Source organism: Cannabis sativa, chromosome 9 (genome assembly GCF_029168945.1).
Source record: "Cannabis sativa cultivar Pink pepper isolate KNU-18-1 chromosome 9, ASM2916894v1, whole genome shotgun sequence".
In the NCBI taxonomy this organism is placed as follows: domain Eukaryota; kingdom Viridiplantae; phylum Streptophyta; class Magnoliopsida; order Rosales; family Cannabaceae; genus Cannabis; species Cannabis sativa.
This window is the reverse complement of record NC_083609.1, coordinates 23,705,434-23,727,045: the sequence shown is the minus strand read 5'-3', so window position 1 is coordinate 23,727,045 and position 21,612 is coordinate 23,705,434. Positions and strand designations below refer to the sequence as shown.

General features: G+C 33.9%; 1 protein-coding gene across 1 annotated transcript; it reads right to left on the bottom strand.

The window, feature by feature from the left end:
• Window positions 1-2,994: 2,994 nt before the first annotated feature.
• Window positions 2,995-5,019, bottom strand: LOC115723747 (E3 ubiquitin-protein ligase RING1-like). Its single transcript, XM_061104545.1, has 2 exons — window positions 3,968-5,019; window positions 2,995-3,325 (listed from the first exon to the last, which is right to left on the bottom strand). Exon 1 carries the CDS (start codon window positions 4,746-4,748, stop codon window positions 3,981-3,983), a length of 768 nt encoding a protein of 255 aa, XP_060960528.1. The 5' UTR covers window positions 4,749-5,019; the 3' UTR covers window positions 2,995-3,325; window positions 3,968-3,980.
• Window positions 5,020-21,612: the final 16,593 nt, after the last annotated feature.

Below are 21,612 nucleotides of genomic sequence, written 5' to 3'. Positions count from 1 at the left end.
TGGATGCCAGCCGCCTCCATGACTTTTTGCATGGCCAGCATTACTTCTTGCATTTTTTGGTTTTGTGCTTTTTGGGCCGCGATCTCAGCTTCATGATCGACAGCCTTTTATCTTAGAAGCACCAGCTCTGAGTAGCTACCGTCATCGTAGGCGTACTCATCGAGGTTTCCCTCGTAATCATCATCAGGAATTCCTTCTTCTTCCTCAGAGCCCTCAGCCGCCCTTGAGGCTACGTCTTCCTCGTTCAGGTCTTGAGCATCTTCTAGAGGGCGAGGTTGACGAGTGCTTCTAGTTTCCACCATTGTTGTAATGTAATGTGTTTACAGAAGCTTTCTTCAGCTCTCAATGAAAGCACCAAAATGTTGACCGAGGTTTTCGGCAACCAATAAAATAATGGAAGATTAAAGAGCTGTAAGAAATTAAGAGAAGGATTTTTACATGGTTGGGGCGTTAATGAGCCTTAGTCCACAAGTCTGTGTATTTATGAGTGTATTAAATACAGAGAATGTTCTTGGTGAGTATTTACTCTTCTTGCACTTGTGCAACCCAAAATTCTCGACCCCATTAATGAGCTTTGAGGGGGTATTTATAGTATTTTTGGTGGGGTGATTCCCAGAATTATAGTACATGTATTTCTGTAACTATCAATAAAGTTAGGTATTCCCAATGAATATACCATGGGTAATGCATGGTCAAATCCCTAGGTGCTGTAGAGCTTTTATGTGGAATGTCCTTATTGTCTTTTGACTGACGTGACTCTTCGTAGTGTAGCCGTCAATAGACTTAAGTGATCATAGCCTCGTAGGTGCAGATCGGGGGTTGTGTCGTCAGACTTTATTGCGTGTGGCAGTCGCAACACGTTTCCTCCCATGCGGCATTAAATGCGAGATGACTGCTCAGGGGAAGCCTGACACCTCGCGGAGACACTTTGATGTTACTTAGGCCTCCGGGAGCATAGGGGACTTCGTATGCCTTCTCCGGGAGGCAGGTCTCGGATGCTGCCTTTCTTCATAAAGACTTAGCAATTAATTTAAATGTTAAGATCTTTTGGTCCACGTGTCCCTGTCCGGTTGGTCCACGTATATTGGGCAAAATTAGGGGCAACAATACCCAACACTTGTTGTCAACACTTGATTATGCTTCATTAGTTTGTAATTTTTTAAATTAATTTTATTGTTTTTTGTTTTATATAAGTTTTAGAATTAGTTTTATAATTACATGTAGATTGAATAGATTGTAGGAACAGATAGTGAGGTGGTTATTATTGATAATAGCTAAGCTTCTGTTTGGCCTGAAAAACATGAAGAAATTTTTATTGAACTTATGGAAGAAGAAGTTTTGAAGGGAAATCAGAATACTACAACCTTTACAAAGCAATCGTGGAAACGTATAAAGGAGGAGCTATATGCACAAGCGAAGAAAAGTTACACTGATATGCTGATCATATATATGGAGAGCAAATCAACGATGAAGATAATGAGTGAAGATTATTAACAATTAGAACTTTTTTAATAGTTTTCTTCAAGATTAGACAATTATTAGTTCATATTTTATTATGACTTTGTCGGTTTTGTGTTATAGATAATGAGTTTCGTGATTTTAAATTACTTGAATTTTTGTAAGATGTTAATGAGTATTTTTTATTTGATTTTTTTATAATTTTTATATATTTGTTTAAAAATAAAAATAAATGATATTCATAATTTTTTATTTAAAAAAAGAAAAAAAATCAAAATTTATGTTTTTTGTTTTTAAAATTGAAATATAAAAATGGTTACAGAACACACTTTTATTTTCTGTTTTTAAATTATAAAACAAAAGTAGTTGCAGAACATATTTTTGTTTTCTGTTTTTAAAATTTAAAAACAAAAGTAGTTATAGAACACATTTTTATTTTTTAAAAACAAAAAATCTACTTCCATTTTTCTGTTTTTAAAATTAAAAAATAAAAGTGTAACCAAACGCCACTTAAATTGCTTTCCCTCCTATTTTCAATTTTTAAATTAGTAAATTTAGTTTTACATTTAGTTTTATAGTTGGACTTTGGTGGCTGTTATGCCGTCAAGTGAGAGTCACTGCATTAGTAAAGAGCACAATAAAAAAGTAAAAAAATACTGAATTAAGATTTTTTGTTAAAAATTAATATATCATAATTAATGTATTAAATTAATCTAAATATAACACTTTAATTTATTTGAGAGTATTTTAAGTAAAAAAAAATTATCTACATGGTTAATAGTATTTAAGAAAAGTAGTTAGTTGAGTTATCTTCATATTTGAATTAGTTTAATATATTATGGGATATTAATTTTTGGGTGATTCTACAATGCCCCCCCTTAAAATGGATGTACTGATGCACCCCTAACTTGTTTCGGCATCTAGAATAATTTTTTAGTCTAATTTTGTTTCATATTCATGTACGTTATATCTATTTAAGATATCTTACAAAATTTTGAAAAATTCGGAATAATTTACAATATAGAAAATAATATTCAAACAGACTATTTTACACGCGTATAAAATAAAATAGTCACGCGTGCAACACGCTGTTTGAACATAGTTTTTGGCGTGTTAAACCTTTTTCGAATTTCTTAAAATTTTGCAGGATGTCTTAAATAACTATAACGTACATGACTATGAGAAAAAATTGGACCAAAAAATTATTTCGGATGCTAAAACAGATAGGGGTGCATCAATATATCCATTTTAAAGGAGTGCATTGTAGAATTTTCCTTAATTTTTTAAAGGTAATTTTTATTCAAAAATGCTTAGTGCATATGTATCAAGAGATGTACTTGCACGTTTTTTGGAAAAAAATAAAAAAAACTAAAAATTAACTATTAATGTGTTTTCTGTGAAAACAAAAAAATTATGAAAATTTTCTTTTATTTAATGATAGCGAATACTTAATTAACTGTAAGGTCCACAACCCAAATTTAATTTTTAACAGATCAATGATAAATAAAAATAAAAAATTGTGTTAATAAACTAGAGTTTGTAGCGGACGTAAGAGCACTGGTGAAGGCACTATAATACAAATATAAGAATATATAATAAAATTGAGATGTGAAAAGGGAACATGACAAACACAGATGGAATAGGTAGTTTGTAAAATTATATATGTGTATACCAATATCAAATTATCCTCAGATGTGTGATTGATATTAAAACAAAAAAAAATGGTCTTATAGTATCCTATAAGTACCAATGGCCGGCCGTCTTCCTATTAATTACCATATATATATAAGAAAAGCTTTTTATTCGAAGCTCCATACATGTGGTTATTTCCACGTTCAGGCCATGAAATAGTTTCTTTTTTCTGCCCCTGCATGGAAAGAAAACAACAATTAATATAATATTACACATAACTATATATGATGGTAAAATAATATTATTATTTTAATTTATCTATAATTTATAAACGGCGTAACACATAAGAGATTAATTGACTGGAGATCGAGTTTCTAGGCATATAAAAATCTGTACAAACTTCAAGAAAAAAGATCAAACTTTCCACATCATGTAGTTAGCTAATTTAAAACGAATTCATGAACAAAAATTGCAGCATCTTACAACTAAAATTATCCCCCATGAACAAAGTAGTACGTACGTAGACTAATTAACGTACTTTCTAACCAAACAAAAAAAAAATATTTAATGTCAAATATTGTATATAATAAGTCCAAGATAATAATCCACGTTCATATTGTGTATTTCACAACAAAATATAGAACGTATTCTCTCAAAGAAATCTTTAACTTTCCATCACTAATTCTTAACTCATTTTCTTAATTTGTTATATACGACAACAATGTGACTGTTTATAGTTATTGCTTAGTGATTTTTCTTATTATTTATTAAATGAAAATGTGTAAATTGATATAAAAATGCACCAATATATACATTTTTTAAAGTGAACTTAGCATTTCTACAAAGAAATTATTTGAATTGAATGGAGATTTATTACCCATATGTTTGGTTTATTTAGAACTCGACTGACTTTGGAGAAAGGCTTCGTATTCCTCATCATAGTCGTGGTCGTCTTCGTTATCATCATCGGTACCGGCAAAGACATTCTTATCATTCCACGGGGGAAGCTCGTACCAGCATCCGGGACAATCGTTGGACGGCAATGCACACAGTCGATGACACAGGTGCCTTCCACAAGGCAATTCCAGAATCTGATCCCCTAACGTGAACTTTTCAAGGCACACCACGCACGTATTCGAGTTCGAATTTAATAACATATCCTCGGAAGCCTTCATCGCCCGAAGGGTCTCATCATGTGATTCGTAAAAATAATACCCCAATTCATTCAGAAGAAAGGCTTCGTATTCCTTATCATAGTCGTCTTCATCATCCTCCCTGGGAACCACCTCGTTCCGGCTCTGACACGTTTCTGTGAGCTCCTCATAATCGATTGCGGAGGTTGAAGATTCTTCTTCTTGTTTCTTGGAAGAGCCATGGCCTAATATTAGGCAGTACTGTATAAAGATTAGGAGAAGGATATATCCCCAGAGAAAGACCAACGGGTTAAAAGAAGAAGATTCTTGAACAGTGGTGTTTATTGGAGAAGAAGATTCTTGAACAATGGTGTTTCCGATTTGATCGTCGGAAGAGCCATGGTTATTGCAGTAAAAGCAACGAGGTTGAGAATGAGAGGAATCGAAATAGATGGTTCTTTTACAATGGTGACAGTAAAATTTTGAGAAGGTTTTCTCAGTTTTCTGGTCGTCTCCGGAAGACATTTGTAATATAAATTAAACCAAATTGCCGGAGATTTTCTGATGTGAGAATGTATGAGTACGTATATATGTAGCAAGGCAGATATATATAGTTTTAACTCGTATATACAAACAATAGTCTGTTTATATAGGACACAATCCACTCTCATAAATAATACATATTTACATGATTGTCCCTCTTTTATCTATCCAAATTACAAAACGAGTCCTTATACAAATGTATTTACATTGGCACTCGCGGGCTGCTCTGAAAAACAATTGAATAAATGAAACGATGTGGCTAGATAACAAGTTAGTGGATGTTATATAATATTGTTTTGATGTGTTTTTCAGTTTAGTGTTGAGAATTATGTTTTTAAAATAAGAATAGAAATAAGTTTCTTTTTTCATTTTAAAAAATTTAATGGTGTTTGGGTGAGTATTTTCAAAACTAATTTTAGATTTTTTTTACTAAAAAGAAAACATTCAATATCCTACAACAATATCATGACATGAACCCATCATACCTCAAACTGAATCCTGGACCTACACCCAGACCTGGATCCAAACCTAGACCCTGGACCCCAGCCCGAACTCAAACTTAGACTCGGACCCTGATCCTCAACCCAAACTCGGACCATGACTTGGACCAGAACCTAGACCCAAGACCCGGGGCTAGGTTCGAGGTCCTGGTCCGGGTCTGGGGCTGGGTCTGAATTTAGATTTTGGGTCCGGGTTCGGATTCAAGTCTGAGTCTGCATCCGGGTTCGCGTCTGAATTCGAGATCCGGTTCATTTGTCTAAGCTCCGGGGTTCGGGTCTGGGGTCCGATTCTAGGCTCGTTGGCCAGGGTCCGGGTGTGTTGTCCAAGGTTCGGGGTTCAGCTCCAGGTCTTGGTTCAGGTCTGGGGTTAGGGGTTTGCGTCCAGGTCTCACTCTAGGTCTGTTGTCCGGGGTCTGGGGTCTGGGGTGCGGGTCCGTTGTTCGTGGTTTGAGGTCCGGGTTCAGGTCCGGGTCCGAGTCCAGGGGCCCGGTATGTGAGCAAAAATGTATAAAAGAATATGTCTGACAAAAAAAAAATTATTTTTATAAATAGAAAATGACACTTTGATGTTTTCTGTTTTCTAGTTTTTTAAAACTCAATTATCAAAAAATTGGCTTTAAAAAATTAGGCTAAATGACCCCTATTAGTTTTTAAAGGTTATTTCTATATTTAAAAACTCAAAAATATTTTTTAAGTTATGAAGCCAATATGTTTCTTTCAAATTTTACATTTATATTATAGTAAGAGATTTTTTATATTTATATTATCCATATATATTTTTACTTTTTATTTTTACTGATTTTTTATTTATTTCAACTTTTATGAAGGTTATTTTATTGTCATTTTCTTTTCTCTTTTTTTTTTTTTTATTTTGCAGTTAGGCCCTCTATCTCTCTCTCTCTCTCTCTCTCTCTCTCTCTCTCTCTCTCTCTCTCTCTCTCTCTCTCTCTCTCTCTCTCTCTCTCAATAATCGTTTCTTATTTTTTTTTTTATCTTTTTATATATATATATAAATAAATATAATTATAATAAGTGTAGCCCTGTACATCATTTTTTAAACACTTTTTCACTTTCTCACTAAATTTTTTTTATTATTTATTTTTTAAAAAAAAAATACCAGCACTCATTTTATATCTTATTCTCTCTTTTACAATTTCTTACTACTCACACTCAAATTTTTTCATACTATTTTTAATTAATTAATCACATTCCGTACTTACATACTTTTTCTCATATACATATATACATAAATATGTATATGGGTGCACTCTTATATGTATTACCCATTAATGAATATATTAAGAAAGGATCATCCATGCCCAAGGGCTAGACCATCAAATCGATGCGAAGCGGAGTCGAGTGGGACAATAGGCGTAGTGCTCAGGTATCAGAGCCTAACGTTCAAGGAAGGAAAAACTGCCACAATATTTCTATTAACCAGACCATCAAAGTGGAAGAGCTAAATCCCAAAGACAACATGTCAACAACGAACCTTAGCGACCGTTTAAATGCAAAGAGAGAAAAAGTCAGATGTGGGAAAGCCAGACCTCGTAGAGGAAACCTTAGGAATAATATAAATAAGTAAATATGAGGATGTGATGTCCTGGAGAACAACACTAGAAGGCTGGAGGATCAAATCGTTGTCTTAACCAAGATCACGGTCCGTCTGGTCCGCAAGCAAAGTTGCACTGTGTCTAACTCAGAAGATAAAGAATTGGAGCCATTTATTAAAAGAAGTTTAGAAACGTCGCTACCAGCACGCTTCAGCATGCCTCAAATTGACTTATATGAGGGTAGGACAAACCTCAGGGTTCATCTATCCAGTTTAATAAGTTGATGCAGGTGGCACTGAATACCGATGATGGGAAATGTTTATGCTTCTTCCTCACTCTAGTTAAATTTATTGAGGAGTGGTGGAAGATGTTTTTAGGGTTTATGCCTAGAAAAGCCTGTAAAGACTTTTTTGATTATTAATAAGAGTTGAACATTTTGATATATGCATGAATGTTGAATTATTAATATTGAATAATTTATATAAATATAAAAAATTCCTTATTCATACATGAGGTTGTGACTTGTATTGTACGGAGAATGAAGATCACATATCCATGAATATGAATCTTTAATCAATGGTTGCTAGTGTAGTTTACTGTTGACCGTTATTCGGTGCAAGTAATCTTGATTCGAATTACTGATGTAGAATGACATCTAAGTGAAGGTGTTGTATATAATAGAAATTATATATGATAAGGACCTATATGAATAAAAATGTTGTTATCCTACTTTTTTCCCATGTGACGTGGCATGTCCACCTAGGCAAGATTGATGTCACGTGGAGTACAGCCTGTCAATAAGAGGACCAAGTTATCATGCATAATGTACCAGTTGACGAAGAGTCTAAATACTCAAGCAGGACAAAGATACAACTAAATGGCCAACCAGGAGGGTCTGGCCAAACCACCCTTGGCCGACCATAAGATGGTAAGGGCCGGCGAGCCTCTAACAAAGGGTAGGCTGGCCAACTTCCTTTTTGGTAGACACAATTGGTGTCTCTGCAGCTTTCATGCTGGATAGACAATGGTTCACTATCAGCTACGGATTCACTCCAATAACCCACAAAAGTAGGGGTTCAACTTCAGATATTTACCTATTCTTTAAGAATAATTAATGGGTTATTTTTTTTTTATATATTTAATATGTAAAAAAGAGTGACATCTCCTTATTCTAAGGAATATTAAGCTACTTTGAACAAGATCTATTGTAGGCTCTCATTAATATAAAGAGCACTAGGCTAAACCATAAACCTAAGTTCTAATCCCTAAGTTTTGGAGTTCTAACTCTCAAAACCCTAGCTCCCTCTCTTCTACACGCCACCTGCAGTCTATTAGAGACTAAGTCTTTCTCATCTCACTTACTTGAGATTTGCCTTACATCTCACTATTGTAATTCATAAAATGCCACTCAAAAAATCACCAAGCTTGTGATTTGAGTGGTATTATCTCTTAAATCTATACAGCTAAAATGGGAGTAGGTCGTTACCCATTAACCAAAGGGGCCGAACCTCTTTAAAATTATTATGTCTATTTTATTTAATCGCTTTAATTGTTTGCACGTAGTGATTTTGATTTTAAATAAGGCTCCGCTATCGGCTGACTAAATTTAAGGTAAAAATTTTGGTGCTTTCATTAAGATCATCATTTATCAATTCGATAAATCACCATGGCTGTAACAAGGAGAACTCCAGCTACAACTTTTGCTTCATCGGGTCTTCCTCAAGACCCCATGACTGCTGGTCCTGATGTTCGTATTCCAACCACCACTAGAGTTTCCACAAACCCAACGGATGTAGCCAATCCTACGAGTTGTGCCAACTTGGCAGGCTCAACAAACTCAACCAACACAACTAGTCTGGTCGACCCAACTAACACGGGTGATCCCAATGTAAAGCCTCCACTACCCAGGGTAGATCCGCCATTGGAACCTCAAACAGAAGGTTTGGTCAATGTGGAGCAGCCCTCACGCACCATGACTAACTCTGTTCCTCGATATTATGTAGGGGAAACAGGGCCAGGAATTGGCAAAATAACAATTGGTGAGCCTCATGTGGACTTGGGAGAAGACTTTGAATTGACTAGACTTGGAGAGGCTGTATGCCAAGTCAGCCAAACTGAAGAGCCAAACGATGTTGGTTTCGATGTGTTCGCCCAATAGAACGCGAATTCCTAATGGATGGATGACCAAGAGCCCATCCTCTGAGCTCATCAGGAAGAACTGGATTGCCGTAATAGGGAAGCTAGTAACCTAATAAGGAAGTTCAATGAGAGAATTGTCAGGAGAGGATAGGATAGAGATCCTCTACAAGGAAGGCTTATCGACTGATCGGGCAAGGTCTACAGGCAAACAATCTAACCAAGTTCTTTGGGAACGAGGACGGACTTCCCCATGCCCAAAGAGACAAGAATCCTGCTAAACAGATCCTGTTGCGAGATTAGTCAGACTCTATGGGGGGTCGGTCAGGTATCTCTTGCTCATTAACACCCCACTCGGCCAACCTCAAGCCGACCTACAGAGTGAAATTCCTCTCCAAAACATTTCGGAGCAAGTAGTTCTTAGGCTTATCTTTAACCGGCTAGGTCTGGGAATGGGTGGAAGCACCCAAGATAACATTAACTCAAGGAGTGAGAATCGAAGTGATTTTGTTCCACTATTGAACAATCACTTGAGACAGTTGGGTCTACCAAACCTAAACAATTGGTTTGATCAACCCTCTACCAACACACAAGTCGCACCGGCCAATCAGAGGCGAACAAGCAGCCAGACACTGCCCAACATAGAGTTGGTTGGCCATGAATAATTACCTGGGTAGGGCTGGCGGACCATGGCCAATTGCCTGACCCAGGGCTGGTTTTCCAAAGGTAGTTACCCAGCCTGAGGCTGGCCGACCATGGGCATACCCTCACCCAGAGGGTGTCCGACTAGGCTCTTGCTAACCTAGGGCTGCAGCCCAACCAAGAAGGTCCACTGGACCAAGCCCCAACAGCATCAGATCCTTCTATGCAAGCATAGTTGGACCAAATAAGGGACATGATAAAGGGCTTAGTTGGCCCAAAACCATCAGACCTTGAATTAGATAGGTCAAGAGGCTTTCCATTCTTGGTATACATTAATGCCTTTTCCTTGCCTAAGTTTATGATGCCGACATGGAAGATGTATATTGTAAGAGAACATCCTCTTGCACACATCAAGTAATTCGAGATGCAAACAGATCTCCAAAAAGCACTGGTGATGTGCGATGCTAGATCTTCTCAGTGACTCTATCAGAAACAACCCAGTAATGGCACTTCAAGCTGGCTCCAAGAAGATCCAATTCTTGGAATGAATTTTCCCTAGAATTCTACACATATTTCTCGTCCTCGAGGCAGATACCATCACAGCTGGAAGACCTTGTTGAGGTGAAACAAAGACAAGGCGAACCTTTGAAGGATTATATTCATAGGTTTATGGTTGAGGCCACCAAGGTCAAAGGCCTAACAGATAACGGCCATAATGGGGGGCATCCTTCCATTGAGTGACTTCTGGAAAGATATCTAGAGGACCTTAACCAACAAAATGAATGAGTTCCTCGAACGAGCAGATAGCTTCATAAAACTGGAGGAAGTCTTCAGACAAGCTCAGATAGAGGGCAAGTCAGTAATAGGTAGTCTTAGGATGTTGTACAGCCCCAAGACTTCCCAAACATGCATGCCAGTACAAGCAGTGCCAGCCAGCCCTCCAACATCAAAAATACCAGAGGCAACCGCAATAACAATAGTTCTGGCCAGAACAGTGGCGAAAAAGGAAAGTACAACACTTGCCTTACACCACGAAACCAAAGGAGAAGGAGGAGAAGTACATGTGCTTCACCCTCCTAACTGAAAAACTGGAGACCATTTACATGGCTACACAGGCTACTGTCCCATACAAGAAGCCTCCTCCTATCAAAAAGGAGATGAGCAAGAGGGACATGTCAAAGTTTTGCTAATTTAACAATGATTTGGACCACGACACTAACGAGTGTCAAAACTTGAAGAGGGAGATTGAATTCTTCATAAAGAAAAAAAATCCCCACTTGCATCATTATGTGCAGAACGACCAAGCTCAGGCATAAGCTGCCCAGAATGGAGACCTTATGCCACCACCAATGTCAGGTCACTTAGGGGTCATAATTGGCAGACGCCATATTACAGGCGAGACAAGCAATGCCAGAAATCTCCAACACAAGCCTAGAAGCGACATCTTAGCCGTCGAAGAAAGAGGCTTCAAGCAACTCAAGCTCGGAGAACCTGCCATCTCCTTTAAAAAGGGAGATGCTGCCCAGGTCAGCTTCCCACACAATGACCCTCTAGTCATTATTGCACAAATCGGGAACATGATGGTTGCTAGATTATGCATGGTGGATAATGGAGCTTCCTCCAACATCCTTTTCAAATCAACTTATGAAAAGATGGGGCTCCAACTAACAAATCTAATACCTTGCACCCAAGTAATGTATGGCTTCTTCGGCAAGGCATTGCACACAATAAGAGTGTTGATGGCACAATTTGTAGTAATTGACATGCCATAGCCTCCAATGTGATGATAGGTCGGCCAACCCTATACGAACTGAAGGCGGTAACATCTATCTACCACTTGTGCCTAAGGTTCCCAACAAGGCATGTGGTAGGATGTTTAAAGGGAGACCAACAGTATGCTCGACATTGTTACAACCTGGCTTTATCTAAGCCAAGAAAGAGAAGTGCTCGCCAAGAGCTTCCACCAAGAGCCCGACAAAGGGCAATGAAGTCCAGCCCAAAGTAGGGAAGCAAAAATAGATCCTCACTTTTGGGATCCGGCAGACAGCTTTGGACTTATGGAAGAACTGGAAGAAGTGGAGATTAATCTCACTCTTCCAACCAGAAAATTAAAGATTGGGAAAGGTTTAGCTCCAAAAATAAAATCAGTTTTCTTAAAATTTCTAAAGGTGAACCTTGACCTCTTTGCATGGTCACATTGAGACATGGTGGGGATAGACCCTTCTGTGATGACCCATGCACTAAACATAGATCCAAACTTCCAACTTGTACAACAAAATAGGAGGTTGTTGGATAAAGAACGTGCCCGAGCTCTAAAAGATGAAGTCGAAAGGCTGAGCACCAATGACTTCATCACCGAAGCATTGTATCCGCTTCGGGTATCTAGCCCTGTGTTGGTACCTAAACTGAAAAATAAGTGGAGGGTGTGTATAGATTTCACCGACTTGAATAAAGCATGTCTAAAGGACTGCTTCCCACTTCCTAGGATCGACCAGGTAGTAGATGGTATAGTTGGTCATGAGATCCTAAGCTTCATGGATGCTTATTCAGGTTACAACCAAATCAAGATGCACCCACCAGACCAAGAACACACAAGTTTCATGATAGACCTAGGTTTGTACTACTATAAGGTCATGCCTTTTATGCTAAAAAATGCAAGGACCACCTATCAGAGACTAGTGAATAAAATGTTCTAAGATCTCATGGGCTGCAACATGGAGGTTTATGTGGATGACATGTTAGTCAAGTCTAAAAAGGTTAGAAGGCATGTGGTGTTGGAATTAATTTTAACCAGGATCTTAGATCTACTCACAAGTATGTTGATTAACAACTTAAATATGAACTTCTAAAACGATAATAAATAAAACACATATGAAGTCAAGAAACCTTACAGTGGGTGCAGCGGAATAATGTGTCTCCTTCCACTCAGATCTCTAACCCTTGATTCCTTTCTGTTGCAGAGTATAATCAAGATCTGAGCCCGAATGTCCTTCAGTTGGATGTGATCCTTCACAGTCTTCCAATCTATGATTGAGGTACTATTTGCTGTGTGTGGGCACTACTCTCTCACAAGGGAATTCGAAATTTTCTCTCTCTTGTGTATTGTGTTGATCGTGTGTTACAAGAGGAAGAGAAGAGGGCAGCTATATATAGAGAAAAGGGAAGCTCAACTTTCCAAAATAAAAAGTTTCCTTAATTACTGAGTAATTGATTAACTGCCTTATTTTGGTGTGATCCACCACTTTCCATTTATAGATAACTGCTAGGTTTAGGTTAGTAATTACTTGGCAATTTAAAAATTGAAAATAATAATTAGAAAACACAAATAGATTATTAAATAATATTGTCATTTAATATAATTATTAAAAAGACATATAGAGTCTCTTAATTAATAAATAAACCTAGAATCTCTTTTCTTTACAATTTCATCCCTGCTTAGTGAAAATTCACAAATTAGACATAGTCTAACTTTTAGAATTATAATTGATTAATCATAAATCAATTATTGAATCTTACAAACAGTATGGTCTCAACAAGAATGGGGACCGTGGATCTATATTGCTGAGCTTCCAATAAGTTGAACCAAATTTACCAAGTAAATCCCTAACTTATTAATTCCTTGTTGAATCCACTCTTAGAACTTGGAATTGCACTCTCAGACTTATATAGAGCGTTCTATATGTTCCACGATATAGATATGCTATCTCATTTAACCATTGTTATAATCTTAATGTGATCAAAGATCCTCTACATAGATGATTTACATCGAGATGGGATAAATTTACCGTTTCCACCCCTCAATGTATTTGGCCCCTTAAAACACTTAGCTACCTGTAAATGATGTTTTAGTGATTTAAGATATAGTCACTGAAACAAGAGCTCATCCATTTACTTCTATTTAACTAAGCTCAAAGGGAATCATCACTTGACTTCTATACATCAGCAGAAGTTATAGATTCCATATTTATGTTCAGCGCTCCCACTCAATCATACTATCATGTTCCCAAAATATACGTATCACCCTGACCCAAAAGTAGGCTTAACTAATAAATCAAAGAACATGAATAGCACTACTGAGATTGAGCCTAAGCATATCAGGATTTAGATTCTTTTAATCTAAGATCAACTACTGATATTGACTTGAAAAGATATAACGGTAAGTTTATAATATCTTGACCAAGTTCAATATCGGTCCAGTCCAATGTATACTCCATACATTCGAAACTAGTATACTTTACCAATGTCCTGGAAAGAACATAACACTTACTCCAAGTGTAAGTATACTTCATCGTTGATTATCACATCAGTGTAAATCCAAAACACTGATGAAATAGGGACTTAGTCTTTTGAATCATATAATCACAATCACATTCCACTGTGTTGACAATACTGTAATTGTGAATAAATATATGTTCTGGACTTAACTGATTTTGTGCATATATTAAGTATATATATATAAAACCATAAACATGAAAAATATATGTTAACATAAACCACTTCTAATCTCTTAACTTGATAACTAATCAGATTGTAATGGGTTGGTGTGGATATTAGGATCATTAATTTACAGATCCTTAATATCTAACATATAGGTCACTTTCATAAATCTTTCTTGATTGTCCCCTAATGTTCCTTATTTGATTACATCTCAGATGGCTCCCACTCAATAGTAGATGTCTGGTTAAATAATACTTTTAACCTCTTATTATTGTTTTAAGGGATATCTCGTTGTGACTTATTATCTTAGTCTGAAATTATAAGTTTCTTTAGGACTAGGTCAACAACATAGCAGTTTAGTATTTGAAGAATAAAATACTTGCTAGAGATTAAGCAATCAAATTAAGATACCATAAAATGTTATGAGGATTAGAAATCTTGACTCAAGTCATTCGAATAGACTATGCAAGAATTCTTCTATCTTATTCTCATAATTCTGATAAGTTATTTCTATCCACGTGAATGGTTAGATTTGTTTTATCAGTGGTGTTCTTAAGTTCTTATCACAAGTGTCAACCAAATAAGAATGGGTAAAGAATTTTAATATTCTCCCACTCAATTAAGGTAGTGTGATACATTATTAAAGAACTTTATTGGTATCATTATCTATTACAACAGTAAATTTAAATTGGAACATATAATCAAGATCAAGGATTTATTCTGATAATAGCTAATTTATTATATTATTTTCATGTTTAAAATTATGTGTCATAAAGAGTGTTGTGGAATAAAGTCCACCCCTAAGTATATAGAGATTATGATCCACCCCTAAAGGTTGTAGAGATCATGATTCTCTAAGTGTAATAGAGATTATGTGGAGTTGAATATAATCCAGAGTTCATTAGATATAAAAGATCGTTGAACTGCATATTATTCTTAACTTTTTCTCCACCCCCATCAGATCAAAAGATCTTTTTATTAAACAAATTCTTAATAATTGTTTTAAAATTAACAATTATTCATAAACATAGAAATAATTTCTAGTGTTTATGTAGTAGTAACTCTGTAAAGAGTTTAAATAACTATAGAATTTGTATCAATAATAAAAACACATACACATACAAACATAATGAATACAATAATTGGTAATTGATTTATAAGATAAAGTAATGAAGCTCAACTCATAGATTGCAATTTATTTGTAAGAAAACTTAATTATAAATAAAAAATGTTTGCAACATTATGAGAAAAGAACAGGGAATAAAATCCCAAACTTGAAATTCAATTTGTTTTAAAATTGAAACAATTAATTCAAAAGTAAATAAATAAATGATCTTCTTCTTTATCTTTGACGAATTCCATCCCATTATCCAGCTTTCGAATCCAACTCGCTAATGCAGCACCTGAGTTTAAGAAGCTTGAGCTGTAAGAAGAAAAATAAACAAGGTTAGTAATCCAGAATTAATAATCCAAATGGATAATAATTCACTAAAACTCGTCAGTTTATAGAAAGAAATACCTTGTTTCTTTGCAAGAAGCTTAGGACATTGGGGTTTCCAATGACCTTTCTCATTGCAGTAGAAACATTTTCCTTTTGGTGTATCACCAGAAGCTGCAGCCTTTTTGTTCTTAGCTGTTTTCACAGCTTGAGCTCGCTTCTTGGCATTTTTCCACTTCTTCTTATTCTTGGGTTTGGAAGTAGAGGCAACGTGTGCCTCAGGATTATTCGTCCCATTACCATTTCCAGAATTGTACGGTTTACTCCTTTTCTTCTTGGGTCCTCCAATCAAATTTTCATATGTCTGAAGGTCATTGACTAACGTGTGAAAGTCTTGTTCCTTCATGTTCATGACATAATTTGATGTATAGGGCAGAATATTCAAGATGGGACTCACTTGAGTTGTCTGATCCATTTCAGCACCATGATTCTGGGCTTCCTGGAAATAACTTGCCATTTGGAGAAGGTGATCACGCACATTCTGATGGGGTTCCATCCGTGCATTGATAAATTTCTTAGTCGCGTCAAAGTGAGACTGGATAGATGCCATACCGAATAGCTTAGTTAACTACGTCATGATTTCTGCAACCGTAGCAGCGTTAGCAAACCTTATTTTCAAGGTGTCAACCATGCTGGAAAGCATGAAGTATCGAGCTTTATTGTTAGCATTCTGCCAACGCTCGAACTTCTCTTTAACAGCTTTGGTTGCATTTTCACCCGGCTATTCAGGAGACGGCTCAGTCAACATAAACAGGGCACTTTCACCTATGAGAGCAATATTAATGTTCTCTTTCCATTTAGGGAAGTTAGATCCATTTAACTTATTTTCAGTCAACAGTGATAACATGGGATTCGACATGACAATTCAGGATACTACAAAATAATAAATAGAAATCAATTATGGTTTAACACAAAATCTTATTTAGAAATTATTAGCACATAGCAAGTAGGAATGACTAGAGAAAATACTAAAAAATACAATCCTAAATAATTTCCAATATTTTCAACAAACTGATATCAGTGTCCCGTTTAGGCGAGAGTCAAAGCTATCATCCATTGAATAGAGTTGTCAGCTCATCTAAAATAATAAATATTCTAGCAACCTTTTATTCGATCGAAAAGAGAATCCGACGTTGTCCCGTTTAGGCAAGAGTCAAGGTCATTCCTATTTCATGAGCTTCCACCATTGTTTCATACGTTTGTAAGTCTTATACAGTCACCACCATTAGGGTGATCAATACTAATATAAAAAACTTACAAATATACTTATCTTTCGAGATTAAACAGGGCTAACTTGCTAATGAACGTTCCTCCATTAGCGAGGATTACTCACTAAAACAATAGCTATGTAAAACCAACAATGGAGATCCAATATCTTAATAATAATAAAGCTCATTATTTAAAATGTATTTTCTTCTAAACTTTATTTATTTCAAATATATATTTATTTAATTAAATTATGAATTTAGAATAAAATTCTAAATAAAATTTAATTTAATATTTATAAAATTAAACTTCGATGGTTAAGAAAATAAAATGAATTATTTCCATCTTAGTATTAATTTTTCAATAAATATTAAGAAAATTACTTAATTTAAGTTGTATTAATTTAAATTAATTTGCAACTGAAATTTAAATTTTCTATAAATATATATAGATTGTATTTCGAGAAATTAAAGTATAAAATTATACAATTTTCGAAATACATTAGAAATAAATTAATCTTTACTAGAAAAAATACTTCAAGCAAGAATACTATCTGTCTAGATTTTCTTTGACTAATTAATTCAATTTCTAATAATAATATATTTTAGTTCATTTATTAATCAGTAAATGAAAAAATTATTTATTTAAGTTGATTCAAAAATTAATGAAAATAAGTAATTAATTTACAACTTTAATCTATTTTTCAAGATTAATTCAAAATCATCTTGCATAATCAAATGCAATTTCGAAAATATTGATTAATAAAATAAATAAAATATATTTTGAAAATTATTCAAATTTAAGTTGTTAAATAAATATTACCAACTTAAAATAATTTTCTATTTAATTAAATGTCATGAAAATTACAATATTTAAGTATTATGATGAAAATCAACTTAGATATTTAATTTTCAATTTAATTAAATGTATTAAATTCAAGAAATAAACAATTAAGTATAGAGAAGGCTTAATTATTAATTTCTAGTTTAATACTAGGAAAAATATTCTTAACTTGAATTGTACCAAAATTAATTATTAAACAATTAATTTCACAATCAATAATATTTTTCCTATTTTGTTATTAGAAATAACAACTAGTATAGAAATAACTATCTAGAAAATATCTTAATTTAACTAAGCATCTTTTCAAGATTTGAAAAATATATGATTTAAGTTGTTATAGAAAGAATCTAAGATAAGCAACTTAAAATTTTCCAAATAAAATTTTAATTAAATATCAAAATTAGGTGGTAACTACCTAATTTAAGAATATTCCTTTTTAAGTTTAAAATCAACTTAAAAAAAAATCTTAAGAATCTTCAATAACCAATTCTTAGAATTCCTCAACTTAATATTAAATTCAAAAGATATTCAAGTTTAAGTTGATAAGGAAAATTAGTTAGTAATAACAAATTTATATCTTAAATAGGAATATTTAATGAAATAATTAAAGTAAGTTTCAGAAAGAATCTAGTTAGTTAAAATTCTTTATTTAATTAAATACAAGAAAAATACAAATAGTTTATCTAGAAATAATATCTTAAACTAAGAGTGTTTTTCTTAAAAATTAACTTTAAAATATTAAAATAAAAATAAATTTCATATATTTTAAAAGTTAATTATGTTGCTAATCAATTTTATTAGGTTAAACTAATTTAATTAACCTAGTACAATTATTCAAATCAGGCAAATGGGTCTTCACAATTGGGGTAGTTCATGTGAGGGGGAGCTGGGTTCAGTATGTCGTACCCAATTCTATTGGCCCCCATCTCTCATACAAGGCCCAAAAGAGAGAAATTTAACCTTAAAATAAATAATTGTTGTTAATTGAATAGGTCCAAAAACTAAATGGAGCTAAATAAAATCTATTAGGGTGTGACATTTTATTTAGCAACAACCTATATGCATCTATAATCAAATAAACATATACGCTCACACAGGCACACAGATTTGGATGGACCCTATCATGTTACTAGGTCATACACAGATGAAAGAAGAATGTAAAATTTACCTGTTACAAATTATTTACTTGACCTATTGACAATTGAACCATGGGTTAAAATCAGATCATTGGATCTGTCAACAAGTTAACCATGGCAATTTAGATCAAGCAATAATAAGTTTAGAAAAAAAAACTTACAAACAATCTAAAACACATACTCCTGCAACAAGTTAGACTTGGATAGTTGGATGTAGGATTTATTTAATTTAAAATATTAAATATATTTCGAAAAAAAATTAAATAAAATAATATTTTCGATTTTTAAAATGAAATAAAATAATATTTAAAATTAAACCTACAATTTTTGAAAAATTAGGTTTCAAGCAACCTAAATATCATTTCAAAAATAAATTTGCTAACTTACCTTTTAAATTTCATGTTATTTTAAAATTAAATATTCAATAAGAAAATGATAAATACATATCCTTTTCTGATTTTATAATTTAATTTAAGTAAAAATAACAAAATTTAAAAGTTAACAATAATATCTTATTTCCTTTTTTAAAATACCATGATTATAGTAATCTTATTCTAAATAAGGTCAAATTACTTAAAATAGAATATTTTATAAAAGGAATTTCATGTCTAACCTTAGATTTAAAAATAAGATAAAATAATCAAATTTTAAAGAAAATAAGAAAAGAGGTAAGCAAAAATTGATTTTTACCTATTTTTCAAATTCAAATTACACTAATATCTAAAATTAATTTTGAAAATTCAAATTAATTTATTTCTGATAATTAGATTTGAAATATGAAAAATAAAAATCAAAACACAAAACTACACCAAAAATCGGAAGTTAATTCCATGAAATAGCATGAAAAATCGAAGAAAACGAAGAAAATTGCACGCTGTACGGATGGTATGCATAGCATACCACCCGCGCGCGTGTTTCCAGGGCGCTGGGAGGCTGCAAGCAGCCCTTCCGCGCGCGTAGGAAGGGTGATCACCACCTTGATTTTTCCCAATTTTCAAAAATTCATAACTAATTCAAATAAAATCGAAATCGAGTTCTATAAAAAAAGAAATTGCTTAATTTTTTCCAAACTATCCAATAAAAATAATTTCAGAAACAGATAATCAATTATTTTTCCCAGAATTTCACAAACATCAATCAATCATCACACAAACAACAAGATACCATCCAAATCACAAACAAATCATTTTAAGTCCAAATTTCTTGCAAGCAAATCAATTACCATGGCTCTGGTGCCAGTTGTTGGAATTAATTTTAATCAAGATCTTAGATCTACTCACAAGTATGTTGATTAACAACCTAAATATGAACTTCTAAAACGATAATAAATAAAACACATATGAAGTCAAGAAAACTTATAGTGGGTGCAGCGGAATAATGTGTCTCCTTCCACTCAGATCTCTAACCCTTGATTCTTTTCTGTTGCAGAGTATAACCAAGATCTGAGCCCAGATGTCCTTCAGTTGGATGTGATCCTTCACAGTCTTCCAATCTATGATTGAGGTACTGTTTGCTGTGTGTGGGCACTACTCTCTCACTAGGGAATTCGAAATTCTCTCTCTCTCTTGTGTATTGTGTTGATCGTGTGTTACAAGAGGAAGAGAAGATGGCAGCTATGTATAGAGAAAAGGGAAGCTCAACTTTCCAAAATAAAAAGTTTCCTTAATTACTGAGTAATTGATTAACTGCCTTATTTTGGTGTGATCCACCACTTTCCATTTATAGATAGCTGCTAGGTTTAGGTTAGTAATTACTTGGCAATTAAAAAAATTGAAAATAATAATGGGGAAACACAAATAAGTGGTCGGCCATAGGTGTGATGGGCCTCACTTCGATTTTGCAGTTTCCACAATTTTATTTCTATTTTCCCAAAAATGCAAATTTTCCAATTCTAACCATTTAAATGTCAAAACTAATTATGTAATAACTAAAATAGATTATTAAATAATATTGTCATTTAATATAATTATTAAAAAGACATATAGAGTCTCTTAATTAATAAATAAACCTAGAATCTCTTTTCTTTACAATTTCATCCCTGCTTAGTAAAAATTCACAAATTAGACATAGTCTAACTTTTAGAATTATAATTGATTAATCATAAATCAATTATTGAATCTTACAAACAGTATGGTCTCAGCTAGAATGGGGACCCTGGATCTATATTACTGAGCTTCCAATAAGTTGAACCGAATTTACCAAGTAAATCCCTAACTTATTAATTCCTTGTTGAATCCACTCTTAGAACTTGGAATTGCACTCTCAGACTTATATAGAGCATTCTATATGTTCCACGATATAACGATATAGATATGCTATCTCATTTAACCATTGTTATAATCTTAATGTGATCAAAGATCCTCTATATAGATGATTTACATCGAGATGGGATAAATTTAATGTTTCCACCCCTCAATTTATTTGGCCCCTTAAAACACTTAGCTACTTGTAAATGATGTTTTAGTGATCTAAGATATAGTCACTGAAACAAGAGCTCATCCATTTACTTCTATTTAACTAAGCTCGAAGGGAATCATCACTTGACTTCTATACACCAACAGAAGCTATAGATTCCATATTTATGTTCAGCGCTCCCACTCAATCACACTATCATGTTCCCAAAATATACGTATCACCCTGACCCAAAAGTAGGCTTAACTAATAAATCAAAGAACATGAATAGCACTACTGAGATTAAGCCTAAGCATATCAGGATTTAGATTCTTTTAATCTAAGATCAACTACTGATATTGACTTGAAAAGATATAACGGTAAGTTTATAATATCTTGACCAAGTTCAATATCGGTCCAGTCCAATGTATACTCCATACATTCGAAACTAGTATACTTTACCAATGTCCTGGAAAGAACATAACACTTACTCCAAGTGTAAGT